General features: G+C 44.1%; 3 protein-coding genes across 3 annotated transcripts in view; 2 read left to right on the top strand and 1 right to left on the bottom strand.

Moving 5' to 3' along the window:
- Positions 1–3,983, top strand: part of LOC139652174 (lysine-specific demethylase RSBN1L-like) — a 32,972-nt gene extending 28,989 nt beyond the window's left edge. The window contains 5 exon segments of the mRNA XM_071529153.1: positions 399–569; positions 896–1,004; positions 1,860–2,314; positions 2,532–2,604; positions 2,943–3,983. Coding sequence (XP_071385254.1) covers positions 399–569; positions 896–1,004; positions 1,860–2,314; positions 2,532–2,604; positions 2,943–3,983 — 1,849 coding nt within the window.
- Positions 3,984–8,758: 4,775 nt separating this feature from the next.
- On the bottom strand, positions 8,759–11,592 carry LOC139652178 (transmembrane protein 60-like). The gene is made up of 3 exons (XM_071529164.1): positions 11,446–11,592; positions 11,009–11,153; positions 8,759–10,628 (listed from the first exon to the last, which is right to left on the bottom strand). Exons 2-3 carry the CDS (start codon positions 11,090–11,092, stop codon positions 10,311–10,313), a joined length of 402 nt encoding a protein of 133 aa, XP_071385265.1. The 5' UTR covers positions 11,093–11,153; positions 11,446–11,592; the 3' UTR covers positions 8,759–10,310.
- A 510-nt stretch (positions 11,593–12,102) lies between these two features.
- The window catches only part of LOC139652175 (protein PHTF2-like), a 48,484-nt gene continuing 44,356 nt past the window's right edge, over positions 12,103–16,230 (top strand). Inside the window, exon 1 of the mRNA XM_071529154.1 lies at positions 12,103–12,211. The gene's annotated coding sequence lies outside the window, so the exon portion shown is untranslated. The remainder of the gene's footprint in view (positions 12,212–16,230) is intronic.

Here is a 16,230-nt window from a genome sequence, read left to right on the forward strand (position 1 = left end):
TCCTCTCCAACACATCATTACATCCCTACTGGTCCTCTTATCACACTGTGGCGTGGGTTTTACATCAGTGGGCAAGGCAACCGAAACGATAATAATGCCAGCAGATAAAGCCTGTCTGGTGCTTTTATTGTGCCGCAACAGACAGGAAGGAAAGAAGCAAAACTAGGAGAGCGAGCAGCCCACTCACCTTTTAGTAATGTCGTTCTTTAATTAGACAGCAGGAAAGTCAAAAGGGAGACCGAGTAAGGGGAGAAACAGGAGAGAAAGCTCTGGTGGGGTTCGATCCCAGGACAGTAGGGGCACACGTGTGTTTCCAGAGGAGGGAGGACTCAAACACTCGACTATCTCCGGACACACACTGTACTTTAGATGAATTGGTTGCCCTTGTGTTGTCGCAGGTCCACCAACGAGGTGAAGAACCTGCTCCAGTACCTGCCCAGGGCTAGCGAGCCCAGAGAGATGCTGTTTGAGGATCGAACCCGCGCCCATGCCGATCACATTGGCCAGGGGTTCGAGCGGCAGACCACAGCCGCTGTGGGGGTGCTGAAGGCTGTACGCTTCGGAGAGAGGTAGGCTGGACCTGCAGAGAAACAACAGATGATCCTGAGAAAACACACATACACACACACACACACACACACACACACACACACACAGAAACAAACACTTTGGTTTTGAACAGCAGACTGCTGAGTATGGGTAATGAAGGCAGTTTGCTTAGAAGAGACACACACACACACGCACACAGTATTTACACAGCTTATTCACCAACAGATTCACCATCTAATCCCCTCTCTCTCTCTCTCTCTCTCGATTCACCATCTAATCCCCTCTCTCTCTTTCTCTCTCTCTCTCTCTCGTCCCCTCTCTCTCTCTCTCTCTCTCTCTCTCTCAGTTCGGAGCCTCCTCGTGTAACCAAAGATGTTGTGTGTTTCCATGCTGGTGATTTCCCTGAAGTAGTTCAAAGGCTACAGTTGGACTTACATGAACCTCCACTGTCTCAGGTGCTATATTACACACACACACACACACACACACACACACACACAGATGGAGGGTACAGCAATAACCACTGCTCTGACGTTAGATCACATTAACACAATTAACACAGTATTCATCCTTCAAGTGTCCCAAATTAGATGCTACATTTTATACCATCCCACAATGTTACAATGTAATTGTCTGGGTAATGATGGTACATGATGATGGTACCCAAAACTGTGTGAAGTACTGTAATTGATATTGGATGCTACCACCTGGTGGATAACAGTTGTATTGCAGCAGTCTAAAGATTCATCTCTCTAGCAGACAAGGGAGGAATTGTCATTTGTTTCATACATTCAAAAGCATAATGAGTGTAGTTCATCTTCATTTCCACTTTTTATACTGACAAGTACCCAGTAAATTGATTTAAAAAAAAGTACATACCCTCTCTACTGTCTTTACCTATGAATGCTCTCAATACTCATACCAGGTCATTGGGTACCTAAATTGACCTATGAACTTCAAATGCAATTATTAGAACACAGTATCACTTATATTTTTCCCTTTGTACATCAGAAAACAAAGACTCCAAAACTTAAACTTGAAGTCAGTATATTTTATTTTCCAAATTCTCTATCCTGCTGCAACTGCAATACATTATACATTAGAGTACAAACACAGAATTGGGCAATAGTCATAAAATAGGGAATAACTTAAATGTTTTTCTCATAATGGGTTTTACTGCAGTCAGCAATCTTTTTTTCACAACAGATGTCAGTGTCAAATGATGGATGTTTCATTTTGGAGTGAAACTCTTAATTTCCTCTCTCTAACCCCCCCACCCCCCCACCCCCCACCCCCCACCCCCTCTCCAGTGTGTGCAGTGGGTGGACGATGCCAAGCTGAACCAGCTGCGTCGCGAGGGCGTCCGCTACGCCCGCATCCGCCTGTGCCACGACGACATCTACTTCATCCCCCGCAACGTGGTCCACCAGTTCAAGACCGTCTCCGCTGTCAGCAGCCTGGCCTGGCACGTCCGTCTAAAACAGTACCATCAAGGACAGGGAGGGGAGGAGGATGAGGAGGACGAAGAGGAGGACGAAGAGGAAGATGAGGTGAAGAAAGAGGAGGAGGAGAGGGAGATCGAGGAGGCGAGAGAGTTGAAGGAGAAGGAGCGGGGTACGATGGAGTTGAAGGAGAAGGAGGGAGAGGAGGGGAAGAGAAGGCTGGAGGTGAAGAGAGAGAAGAAGGAGGAGAAAGGGGAAAGAGGGGTGAAGGAGAGGATAAAGGAGGAGGGAGAGGAGGGGGACGTGGCAAAGAGCAGGACATTGCCAGCAATCAAAAAAGAGGAAGGAGATCGTCATCTTCATCTCCCTCATCGCCCCCCTCTCTCATCGCAGGAGGAGAAAGAGAGAGCGAGAGAGGGAGGGAGACCCAAACAGCGGGACGCCCCTCTTGCGAAGATGAAAGCAGAACATCTCCTCAGCAAGGATAAACCGCCTCCACCCCTCCCTCTCTCCCCTCCCACCGCTCTACCTCTTCATCAGGATGCGAAACCCAAAGCGCACCATCATCACCCTCATCATCACCACCACCACCATCATCATCATCACTCGGACAGTAGAACGACGTCTTCCAGCTCCGGTTCCTCTTCCGCAGCTTCTCATTTGGCATCCAAATCGCCCCTCTCTCCCTCCTTCTCTCCTTCAGCAGGATCCAGCGTTACTCCTTTGCGCTCCTCTGTCCCGTCTTTTGCTCCCTCCTTCGCTCCCAATCCATCTTCTACTGCTTCTCCTGCTCTGTCCTCCTCTTCCTCCTCCTCCTCCTCATCTCTCCTCACTAGTCCCAAGCCTGCCGGGTTCCACACGAACTCTCACTCGTCCCATCATCCACTCTCTCTCGCACTCCCCTCTTCCGCTCCTCCCTCCTCGTCTCCCCACCTCCCTCCCTCCTCTCAGTCGGAACAACCCGAGGACGAAGACTCACTTTGCCCAAAGCCGGACGTCCACTCGGACACACGGACGCACACGTTCCCGGAGGGCCGAACAGCGAACGAAGGGACGCACGGCGCGGATGTACAGACGCACCCCTCTGCGAACTCGCAAGCCGACACACGGACACACACGCCGGCCGATACCCAGACTCGTACGGCGACGGACGCGCGGACACGCCCGCTCTCGGAGAAACGGACTCACGGCGCGGACTCGGACTCACGGACGCCGCCGGATCCGCAGATACACACACCGCAGGACGCAGGGAGGCAAGGAATACACACCACACAGCAATACACGCCCCAGCACCTCCCAGCTCCCCACCTCCCCCAAATGCTTCCCCCTCCTTCTTTCTCCCCTCTCCTGCGGCACTCCCACCCTCCGCACAGACCCCCGATCCTCCCCCCGAACCCCCTCTCCAATCCCTCGCACCCCGCACAACCCCCGCCCCCGAACCCATCGCATTTAGGCCAAACGTTCCTCAGTCAACACGCACCATCCCACTCAGTTCACGTAACCCAGCTTCACCTGCATGCGCCACATAAAACCCCGTGCCAGCCAAATATCTCAGCCCAGCCTCAACCATATTACCCTCAAATGCCCCAGCCTCCACTAATTGCCCCCCTCGCCTCGCCGTCTCAGCCAAACGCCCCCCTGCCTCACCCGCCCCACCTCTCTCACCCACACCAGCTCGAACCCTTCTTCTCCCCTCAGCGGTCCCACTTCGCCCCTCATCCCTTCCTCTCCCACCCTCCTCCGCCTCAGTCTTTCATCTCCCACCCGCCCGGTTCTTTCCCTCAATACCAAATGACTGCACCGGCGCACCCTCAGCACCCTTCATCTCAGTCTTTCCACGCTTCCTCCCATCCCCCTCTTCCCCCTTCTTCCTCCTCGCAGTCTCCTCCTCCTCCTCCCCCCCCTCCTCCTCCTCCCCCTCAGCCTCCCTTTTCTCTCCTCCCCCCTCCACCCGCACAGCCCCCACTGCATGAAGAGGAACAGATTTTCTAGTTGTTGTTTTTTTGTACATAATGATACCGTTTTTAAATGACTGTATATGTCCAAGCTTTTATTTGGGGGTTGTGATGTTGTAAAACGATGTAAAAAGGAAATGAGAAAGATGATAATAGAGTGTGTTGCTATGGACACAGTGTGGTGTACTAGTATATAATCAGAGCTTGACGTTTCTACCCAAAGTCCTCTGGACTGGACCCGATAGCTTAGGGTTTGGATTTTACTGAATTTGATGCTTAATTGCTCGGGATGGTTTGTGCTCGGGTTCAAAAATATTGGAAATTGATTGAATTTATTGGTAGTTTTGGGCTTCAGTCAGATTTGGGAACACAAAAGTCTATACACTTTGGTTTGGACAGGAGATTTTTCAGGTTCAGGTCAGATTGGGCTCCAATTTTCGGGGTCAAGTCTACCAAACTGTCTGCTGTCTGGTTCTCTATTTTTTTTTTTTTTTACCTGAGCATAGCGCTTTCAAATATCAGCATATCTTCAGTGTCCTGCTAAAAATGGTATCTCTAAAAACTCCACTTATTAGGAATTGGAAACATTTTATAATGCAGCATTTAATGGTTTGGCTTGGTCCAAGAATCATGAAACATTGGTGAGACATCGGTGATAGTAAGAAAACATAAAACAGCAAAATTAAAGACATCAGGTCTCTGCAGTTGACACTGAATGTTTCAAATATTTGAAAAAAAGGTCATGAGGGTCGGTTTTGCTTATCTTGCAGCTAATGCTTCCATTTTTGTGTCAATGAAGTCAGGTGCACCTCAAGTTGCTCATATATTTGAACCTGTTTTCTAGCATATTCTTTCTGCCCAGGACTGTTTCTGGAATAAGGGTGGCTAAAATTTGTGAGGCTTTCTCATACAATATTATATTGATACAATATAATATTGCCATATTTCCCCTGTAATACTGTATCGACACCTTAATGGATACAGTATATCACAGTACTTAATATTGTATTTTGAGCAATAATGCTCAGCAATAATCTCCTCAGTATAATATTGCAGTTCCCCCTATTGATATGCTGACAGCAAGTATCAATATTTTGAATCTCATTTCAAAGCTATTAATGACAAGACATGTTGTTTAAAATGAAAAAAATACCCTTGAATAGCACTTGAAAGTCTAAAAGTTATTGAGTATCTAATAAGTGATGGATTTTTGATGGGTATTTACATTAAAATGTTTTGATGTTTTATTGCCCAACAAGGGTATTATTGTAGTTTTTCAAAGCAGTCAAATGAAAGGAAACCCCCTTGTAAATTTTAAAAAGCATATTAAGTCACAGTATACCACAGTATTGAATCACACCATGAAGAGTCACAACATTATCATAATGTGACACAAGTATTGTGATTATCTTGTACCAGTAGTTCTCTGCCAGGTCCCACTCCAGTCCTACAGCAGAGCTCTCAGTGTAATTTTGCTGTGTCTTTCAGTGTCTGTTGGATGTGAACCAGGGTCTCCTAATTTTGGAAACCAAGCACTTGTGTAGGGGGAATCTAACCCGGCCAAGGCAGTTATATAGGCCTTCAAGGTCTCAGGAAGCACTATTCAGCAGGGATGCACAGATATTGGTTTAATAAATTAAATTAAAAACAAAGCACTAAATCTTACGCATCTGCCAATACCAAGTTATGATCCATTGATGTTACTGAACATTATGGGCTTTGACTACTTGTTTGGAGTCATTAGACAAAAACTGTGATATTATCCAGTCTGATACTTGGTATCAGCATCTGTGCATCAGCAATTAGCTTCATTAAGAGTTAAACTCTGTGCAGCCCCATTACAGCACATCTCAGATCTCACAGTACCTGGATAAGAATGACAAGGAACCATAGCAATATTATACAGAGAGGTCAAGACTTCCCAAGTGTGACTCAACACCAAGGTTACTGTTTACGCCACTTTGTAACATGGATAAGTAAAGCGCTGTTTAAATACAGTTGTTATTATTAAAGTAATCCTGGGTCAGGAAACCCAGATTATCTCAGATTATTTATAGGGCAATTCCAGGTTCTTCCAAGATCAGTTCTTTGATTTATGCATTCAGGCCTCAGCTCTTCTGTGATGCGATTGTTCGTGGATACAAGCTCCAAGCCACTTTGAAAACAGATTGTACCCTGTCCTGTCTGCGACAAAGAACCCAAGAGTTCATTTCTAAAGCACTGAATATCATTACCTGAAGACCATCATTCAGTTTCTTTTAGAGCATCCGGCCTATAAAAATGTTATTTTAGGAACCAAGGACTTAAGTGATGTCCTGTCTTTTAAAAAGTACAATAAATTGTTTAAATTTAGTGCTACCAATCATTATTAAGAGTAGGTGATTTTCCAAATGGTGGATATCTCATTTTAGAAATAAACTCTTCAGTTCTGGTCCCGCAGTCGTGGAACTTGTCAAGGAAACTCGATTGTTTTGTTATTGTTGTCTTGACGTTACTTAATCGATGTTGGAATACTGCTAATGTAGCCCACAACATTTCCCCAGTGCCTGTCCTTAACTGTGAACTACTTAATGGCCCAGAGCCATATAGGGAAGGAGTTCTGACCTTTCATGGCAGTTGTCAGGAGTCTAGACCCAGTTTTAACTTTCACAAGGAAATTCCTGCAGTGTAAATTGGGTTAAGTAAAACTCAGTGGGTCAAAATCCTAAAAGCAGGGTTAAGTTTTTTGGGATTAGCCTATCCACAAGCCTGGAAATCTTATTTTTTGTTGTTGTTGATGCAAGAAACAAATATGGGTCCTCAGAAAAAAGATAAGGTTAAAACTTCAGCTTTCTGGGTGAATTTTTCTCAAGCAACTGAATTTCAGTGACAGAACTCTTCACTATATATGGCTCTGGGGAGAGCTAGGCGATAATAAAGCACTTGATGCCGGTTGTAAGGCGCTCTGCAGCTCTTTTTATGCTTTTGGGTTTCAGATGTTACAAAAACCTGACAGGAACTTCTATATTTTTTGTACAAATGAGACAAAAAATGGCTGAAAACAAAGAAGCCTTCAGGGGCTTGTGTTGTTTTCATAGAGTTTATTTATCTCAAGGTTTGGTTTGTTTGTTTTTTTTCTATTTTGTTCCTGTGATTTTTAACTGTCAGCACTGTAGTGTACATAAGAAGTTTTGTAAAGAGGAAAAACCTTGTAGTGTGGTTTCTACTTTAAATATGAGCCTAGCTAATAAAAGGTTCACTGTATCAAATTGTTTTGTAAGAAGTCCTACTTCCTGATTGTCCACACATATGTTATGCTTTATTATGTTACATATGTAATGTTAATCTTGTTGATGTTAGGCCACATCAACAAAGTAACCAACATTCACCAACCATCACTGGTGAAGGTGTGTGTGTGTGTGTGTGTGTGTGTGTGTGTGTGTGTGTGTGTGAGAGAGAGAGAGAGAGAAAGTTGTGGTTTTGTGAAGACTGGAAACACCTGTGTCTTAAAAAGGACTTCAGAAGCCCCTTTCTCTCTTTCGCTCTCTCATTCTCTCTCTCCCCCTTATTCCTATTTCTGAGAAACCGTATACCTACACTTCTGTCTATTATGTACCTCACTCTGTTCTCTCTCTCTCTTCCTCTCACTCTCTCTCTCTCCATCCCTCTCTCTCTCTGTTATACAAGCCACCCACTCACTGCAGTCTGCAGGGATGAGCTCAGCAGTTTCACCGGGCGAGATTAGAGCAGACAACACACACACTCTGCAGTAGCCCCATAATTTCGGGGCTGGTGTATGTCAAGTCCAATACAACTCATACTGCTTCTTTCTCTCTTCCATGCTTTCTCTCCCTCTCTCTCACACACACACACACACCAGGAATGCCGGAGGAACTCGACTGACCTTTAAAGAGTGGGGGAGAGAGTAAGGCAGGAAGTTGGAGCTGAGACAAAGAAAGGGAGTGAGTGCCTTGCAGACAGAGAGAGAGAGAAAGAGAGACACAGATTTCTATGTGCTCTGTCTGCGTGTCAGAGGAACTGAAGTGTCCCCAAGAAGCCAAAAGGGCAGACCAGACACACACACACACACACACACACACACACACACACACACACACACACACACACACACACACACACACACACACACACACACATACACACTGCTGTCGGCTCTGTGGTTGTTTGGGGAACTTGACAGTGTATTTCAGGTCAAGTCTCAGCTGGTATTTTCCCCAACCACAAGACGATGAGCTGTCCTGTCTGTGGAAATCCAACAGAATTCACTTCAGGAGCATTTCATTAGTCATTTGTTCTGTTTTCCATACCGTTTGCATAGTCTGCAGAGTATGGAAACTGCTGTGAATTTGTATCATTATTTGTAATAGTATGATTGCTGTATTGGTATTATTATGGCAATTTGAGATGACAATGTCTTGTTAATCATTATTAAGCAGAATTATACAGGACTTTTCTTGTTACAGAGTGCTCTTAAGCAACATTTAACCAGGTTTTTTGTGCTGCAGAGCCAAATATACTGGGAGCTTTTTAACTTTCATCAGCCTGATTTGAAAAGCTTAGTCTCAGCCTGGGACCTGGACTAATAGAAAAATACTGGTTAATGTACTGGTATTGTTGACATAGGTTGTCCCACTACGGAACGTGACCCATTTTGGGGCCCGACCCGTAGTTTAAGAAACACTGTCCAGCACTGGTGCTGGAAAAAAGGAGGCAGCCAAAGAATCAACATCCTACAATTTGGTGAGGAAGAAACAAATAATTTATTTTCTCACAAGACATACATTCATGAATAATATGTAAAATATTTTCTTCTCAAAATAGCCATTCCTTTACTTTTCAACATGGTGCAAAATGATGCAAAGAATGTATTTGAAATACTAATGAACCAAATGGCACAAAAACAAGTTTCAGTCATGCACAACCTCAATTGTTAGTATTATTATTATACAGCTGACTTGTGAAATGTAACCCTGCAGTCACAGTCAAGTCAGCACAGAAACACAAGAAACTGCTGATAAACAGGAATACTCAAAGTGTGGAGAGCTTGGGGTGGCAGTGTGACTCGTTTCACAGCACTGAAGCTGAACCTGCACAGGAACAAGATCTGACTTTTAATCCAATGTGTCCCATTTCTGATTTCGGAGTTTCAGAATCTTAATACTTCAGTCACCAAGTGTAATAAATGTCCACAGCAATGTTTCACGGCACATACACAGACACACACATCTTCCAGGTCACATACAGGGTGAAGGATTCAGGATATGTGGGGTATTTCATGTTTCAGGACTGCCTGGTTAGCCAGATAACTGTGACAAAGAATTATAAGCAATTCTTGACGTCTGGAATAATTTCTCAAAAGAAATGTTCTCTTATGGATGTCTTGCAACCATACCAGTCTCTCATCATGAACAACACCTTAAATGTTATTTAATAATTTGTGAAAATGATTTGCCAAATTGAAGAATCTGAACTACCCTCCACATCTGAGTCACACAGAATTTAAAAACAACAAAACAAAGGCTTTTCGGCTCAGGCGTAAATGCAGCCATACAATATCTACATCATGTAATGAAATTTACACACTATGATTTGGTACCAGCAACCCCCCAAAACAATCACTCTTGACTCTTGGTGTTGACAAAAGTGTAGTATAGTGTGGAAATTACACACAGCATCAACATTCACTAAAAATGTTGGCTATCATTCAGTCTCTCCCCATGTGACATTCTGAAGAAGAGCAGCTGTGCTAGCTTATGTACAGTGTGAAATCATACAGCAGGAAATAATATTGGAAATCTCAAATACAAAACAAAACATTACAGGGCGATGCTGTCCTTCCCAGTGTAGGTTTCACAGTAGTTTCATACAGAAGATGTCAGAGCAGCTCCCATGCTGCATTTTTCAAACTATGCATTGAGAAGTAGAGCCATTATTTGACTCTTCTGAGCTATTTTGCAACTGTCAAATGTGTTGACTCTGGATTTCCCAGCAGCCCTCTGTTCCACATTTCTATCCCGTGTAGATCTCTCATCAGGCAAGAAAGTGAGTCCCAGCTCTGCCAAAGCTCTCACCAACATAGTCCACTGAGGTATAAAAACATCGACTCATCAATGATTCTCTTATTTTTACAGATGTGTCTCTTGGTCTTGGGGTTAATACTAGTGTCTGAGACAATTACTTTACTCTCCTTGAGCTTTGCTCCTCTCAGGAAACAGGAAACAGAAACATATTCAGGCCAAACCAAAGCTCCCAGTAACAGAGCCCACACTAAACACAACCTTATTCCCTATTCTCTTATTTTTCGATATCTCTCTCTTGGCGTAATGATTCATGTTGGGGTCTGAAAACAGCAGTCCGATCCCTCTTACGCCTCTCTCCTTTCAGGAAAGATATTGAGCCCCAGCTCCACCAGCGCTCCCAGTAACATCGTCCACAGCGGTATGCACACAAACGTCAGCTTAACGTCGGCCAGTTTCTCCAGCTTGGCGCACAGCGTCAGGCAGAAGCCGAGCTTGAGCAGCATGGCCGTCAGGTACCAGGCGCGGAGACGCAGGTCCGGGGAGCCATTGCGCGGGTCGTAGCCGGGTTTGCAGCGGCCCGCCATCTTGACAGCGAGCATGAGGATGAGGATGCCGTCGAAGACCCAGACGGGGAGGAAGATGAGGAACCAGTTCCACTGCACCTGGAGGAAGGAGAATATGCAGAATGTAAGTCACATGGTCGATGCTTTTATCCAAATGCCTCTTCCAGTGCCACAAGTTCACACATTATTAGCATGAGTCAAACCCAAAACCAGATAAGATAAGATATGATGAACTTTATGAATCCTGAGTGAGTCATACTTTATGAACTGCAGCAGCAAAAACAGAATATAGATAAAATACAATAAGTAGAACACACTGGAGATTAAAGATACTGCATCCTCATTGTGCTAATGTGTTGTCTGCTTTATTTAATTTCTCCTGAAACACTAAAAAAATTCACAACCAGTGCAGGAGCTCAGAGTGGGGGGAGACTTTGACCTTTGACCTATGGAGCAATAATAACACACACGCAAATTACCTTCCCGTCCAGTTTGAGCACTAGCATGATGAGGAAGACCAAGGTGAAGACCCAGGTTAGCAAAACCCTCTGGGCCAGAGACATCTCACTGACTGGCAGACAGATCCTGCAGAGAAAAGGAAAGCAGGAGGCAGACAGACAGAAGCTAGACACACACACACACACACACACACACACACACACACACACACACACACACACACAGACAAACAGAGATAGAAGAGGTTAGAGACGGTCAGAAACACTGAAAATGATGATGAATACTAGCAAGCTAACTATCTACAGTAAAGAAGAGACACCAGCATACCATTACATAAACCATATTAAACTTAGCAACGTCAGTCTTTAGATTAAATCGCTAGGTATAATAAGCTAACGTTAGCTTTGATAGCACGCTAGCAGTTACTGTTCAGCCACCGTTTATTTAGTTAACCTACCTCACTTCAGTGTATTTGGAGAGCGGTGACCAGCATTGTCGTCTCCTTTATGCCACACAATAAAACTCCCAATGTTTCAAACGATGATTTACATATTCGCCGCCAAAACGTATTGCATCAGTTAACGTTGACAGACAAGCTCAAGAATACCGTTCCGTTATGTGTGTTTATCCCGCCCATCTTGAATATCAATTGGTTCTTATTTTGTCGGTGTCATTAATTCCACGGTCGCTATTGGATTTATTTAATGTCAATCATAGTCGACTCTAACCGTAAAGTGTTGGCAAAAGCGCAAGCCCTTTTCACTATTCCCTGCAGTAAGTCTGTCCGTCCGCCAGAGGTAAGTAACGTTCTTTCTATTTCTCCTGGTTGTTGCGTTTCTAAACGATTCCCTGTGTTATTGTCTAACACAGCAGCATTTTGTTGCCTTATATTTTTCACTTTTCGGTAACTTGTACGACGAATCGTCCAAATAATATGTGAGCCCATACTATATTTTCCCTATTTTATGAGCGTCGCCGAGAGATCAAGACTGCAAATGTTCTTGCGCATTTATACGGTTGTTGTTGGCTAGCAGTTGAAGTTGTATTTTTACAGTGAGAGAGACAGAAAGGGGAAAGCGATCGCTTCAAATATCGGCGACCAGACGTTCAGCATCTCTCACAGACAATGGATAAGGTTGGCTAGATCTGTACACTTTAAATTGAATTTAGTAAGCATAGTTTCGTGTGCGGGGGGACTTGGAGCGACCGTCGCAGTCAGGGAGGTAAGACTGAGAGCTTGCATGCCATGTTTGAATAACAGTGATCAGGATTTCGTTTTAGGGACAGCTATCTGGGGTCTTTGTGCCTGCTTGGTAGCTTAGCTAACTAGCTGTAGCAAAACAGAAGCTAGCAGCAGGACAGGCTGTGTGAGAACTGTGTAGAAAACAGGCTCACATCACGATGAAAGCTAGCTAGATGACCTCTCAATGATTTATAGAGCCGCAGACAAGCCCGGCAGAGTTCATGTCCTTGTTGGAGTAAAAATACAGACAGCTATTCTATTCTATTCTATTCTATTCTATTCTATTCTATTCTATTCTATTCTGCTCGGCTTTAATCTACTCTGCTCTAATCAACTCTACTCCTATCAGTTCCATTCTACTCTACTCTGTCGTTTCACTCCATTCTATTCCATACTAATCTATCCGATCCTATTCCACTCTACTTGTCTCTACTCTATGTCTCTACTGTCTCTACTATGCCCTACTCTATTTCATTCACTCTATTCTATTCTATAATAATCAACCACTCTTCTCTATTTACTCTATTTGATTCCACTCTATTCTATAACAATCAATTCTATTTTATACTATTCTATTCTATTCTATTCTGCTCGGCTTTAATCTGCTCTGCTCTAATCAACTCTACTCCTATCAGTTCCATTCTACTCTACTCTACTCTGCCGTTTCACTCCATTCTGTTCCATACTAATCTATCCGATCCTATTCCACTCTACTTGTCTCTACTCTATGTCTCTACTGTCTCTACTATGCCCTACTCTATTTCATTCACTCTATTCTATAATAATCAATTCCACTCTTCTCTATTTACTCTACTCTATTTGATTCCACTCTATTCTATAACAATCAATTCTATATTATACTATACTATACTATACTATTCTATTCTATTCTATTCTATTCTATTCCACTCTACTCAGCTCTACAATAGTCTAGTCTAGTGTAGTCCACTCTATGTCCTTCAATTAAATTATGTCCTATTTTATTTTATTTTATTCCATTCTACTCTATTCTAATCCACTCTATTTAATTTCACTCTATTCTATTCTATTCTATTCTATTCTATTCTATTCTATTCTATTCTACTCCGCCTAGCTGGTGACATAGCTGACTAGCTAACTGCTGGTTTTATCTGTCCTTCCCATATGAGCGGAGCAGCAGAGAGGCTTCAGCAGGCGGTGTGGCTCGGAGTTCGGCCAGCCTGCTGATTATCCAACCAGCCCGTCTGTTCCAATGTCTGACTAATGTTGTCATCACTCGTCCCTGCAGGTTTTCCACTGCACTCATAATTTGACCCCCGGGTTAGCCTTTCACATTGCACTGACAGAGCCGACACCATAAGTATCAGGACAGTGAACTCAAGCTTAACATCCCTGTAAGTCGTGTTTCATTTACGCTGCGATATGGATCGCTTATCAAAGATGTGTGTGCAGGCCAAAGAGCAGATTTGACTGCATATGATTGGGGATTTCTGTTGGCATCCATGTTAAGCCATGTTAAAATATTGACACCAGCAGAGGAGACCAACTACAGTGTAGCCCACTGTCCCAGTGCTTAGACTTAGCCGTTTACAGCAGCATTGTATAGTCTGGACTTCTGTTTTAATCTAGGAATATTGGTCATTTAAATACTTCAACAGGTATTAGTGCTGTATTTTCAATCAAGCTTTAGGAGCAGGCATGCAAGCAGAGCATTAACAGAGATGCACTGTTGTATAATGATGAAGTGAACCTCTAATTTCATCGACTCTCTTGCTGGCAGCATAGCTAAGTAGCTCCACCTGATTGAGTCCTTTAGTTATTCAGGTAGTCCCACTGAGATGGAGACCTGAACAATCAGAGCCATCTGCAAATGCATTTACAGTTTTACATCTTAGGCTCTAAGCGGATGCTTTTATCCAGAGCAACTTACAGTGAGTGAGTGCCACGGTCGAGTAATGCTTTAGTTCCAAGATCAACAACATTAAGCAAACAACAAGCAAAGAGAATATACACAAAACCATTCATTCAAACGGTTCAGCAAGACATACACTCAGCAACAAGCAATAATCCACATCTAATGCCGTTAGCCATAAACTACAGGCTGTCTGGTACGGCATTAGAAACAGTTAAACATTACATTCATCAGAAAAAGAGGTTCAGTGCTTTTAAAGGTCAATGTTTTTAAAGTCTCAGATGAGGGTTTCGACACAGTAAATTTTATTTGAAGATTCCACTTTGATCCAGCAAAGCACTGAAACCCCCAGCTGCTCCAGTGCAGCTGCTCAGCGGCCACAGAGAGCTGTGGTTGTCCTGGGAATCTCCCAGGTGTGAATGTGTGTAGGTGTTTGAACGTAAAGCAAGGCGGTGCTGAAATGGAGCAAGTGCACTCAGCGAAGGTTGAAGAGAGTTGTCTGTTTGTTGCTTGTCGACAGATGAGATGAAATCACTGTTGCTGCTACTTAAATGTCGACAAGACCGGCGTTGTGTTACACCCTGCTAGAGTCATAAAGACCAGGGATTCCTAGGACGCTCATAACACACACACACACACACACACACACACACAGCCTGTGGGTGGGGCTACACAGTGTGTGTGCCTCTCAGACAGTGACTGATTGTCATTCAGACCAGTAGTACATTCCAGTTAAAGTACTTTGTAGTTAAAGAGAGATGCATACACATTGTTAGAGTCATGTAGGTTCGCTTTTCCTCAGGGCGCTCAGAGATCAGTGCATTGTGTGTGTGTGTGTGTGTGTGTGTGTGTGTGTGTGTGTGTGTGTGCGCGCGTCTATGTTGATTTGCATTCATATGCCCAAAGTGGATTGCAGCGGTTGACTGGCTGTCTGATTGAGTGTATCATTGTGTGTGTGTGTGTGTGTGCGCGCACGTAATTCTAGCATCCACATACCCAGACTGTTGTTTATTGTCTCGGAGTGTCCGACTAGCTCGCTCTGTTGTATCTCTCTTGTTCTCGCTCCCCCCCCCCCCCCCCCCCTCTCTGTCTGTAGAGCTCTCAGACGAGACTCTATTGTACGTTTTGAATCTGCCTGCAGAGCTGGTTACATCATCAGCTGCAATATAGTTACATCACACACTGGACTGCAATATCATTTTACGTTTACAGACCGTAATTCATAGAAATATAGCTGTTCCAATATTGACTGCTGCAAATTTTTAATTACTAGAGGCTGCTGTTTTTATTATCAGACAGCCTCACAGTCACAAAAATAGCAATACGTCAGTCCTGTGCAGCTGTGATGGAGCAGACTGACAGGTTCCCTTAATGACCAGGTTGACAGTGTGTTGCACCAGGAAAAGTCATGGCTGTTCAGTTTGAAGCGTTACAGGCAGGATTGGACAGCAGCCACATTTTACTGTGGATCCAGACTTGACCAGCCAACTTCTGCAGGTGTGGTGAATCTTTTGTATTCTAAAAATCAGATTTGGCTAGTAAAAATCCATCAGGGAATCCATCAGTCACTGTGGCTGGTGGACAGAAATTTCCTGACTATGCCAGTGACTGATGTTTTGAGGAATGGCTTTAGTAGCCACTGAGGCCAAACCCTGACAAGATACAGTGAGACTTAGCTTGTCATCATCAGGAAGGCCATGATGAAGGCTAACTGAGGATGATGATGATGTGGTGGTGATGTTTATTAGGATGAATGGGGAGGTTGGGGGTAATGATAGTGATGATGGTGGTCGCTCTGAACAGTAGTTTCCACAGGAGCTACACTAAAAGAAAAGGTTGGCTGTTACAGTTCAGAGAATTCATCCTCCTGTGTCTTGAGTCAACGTGAGTGTGTGGTGTGTGTGTGTCTGTGTCTGTGTGTGTGTGTGTGTGTGTGTGTGTGTGTGTGTGTGTGTGTGTATGTGTGTGTGAAGCTTGGCAGATAGATACAAACAGAGAGGCCAAAGGCTTTTTTTAAACCTCACTGTGCAGCCCCATCACGTGGAGACCAGCGAAAGCCCAATTACACAGTGCTCAACACACACACACACACACACACACACACACAC

The sequence above is a fragment of the Centroberyx affinis genome, unplaced genomic scaffold (assembly GCF_046629955.1).
Source record: "Centroberyx affinis isolate AG114_WGS23_722 - 3 ecotype Tasmania unplaced genomic scaffold, CSIRO-AGI_Caff_v1 ptg001773l_1, whole genome shotgun sequence".
Classification (NCBI taxonomy): domain Eukaryota; kingdom Metazoa; phylum Chordata; class Actinopteri; order Beryciformes; family Berycidae; genus Centroberyx; species Centroberyx affinis.

Coding starts and splice junctions, on each gene's coding strand:
- LOC139652178 (XM_071529164.1), bottom strand. CDS start 11,092: ATGTCTCTGGCCCAGAGGGTTTTGCTAACCTGGGTCTTCACCTTGGTC. Junction 10,629..11,008: donor TGCTCAAACTGGACGGGAAG/GTAATTTGCGTG, acceptor TCCTTCCTCCAG/GTGCAGTGGAACTGGTTCCT.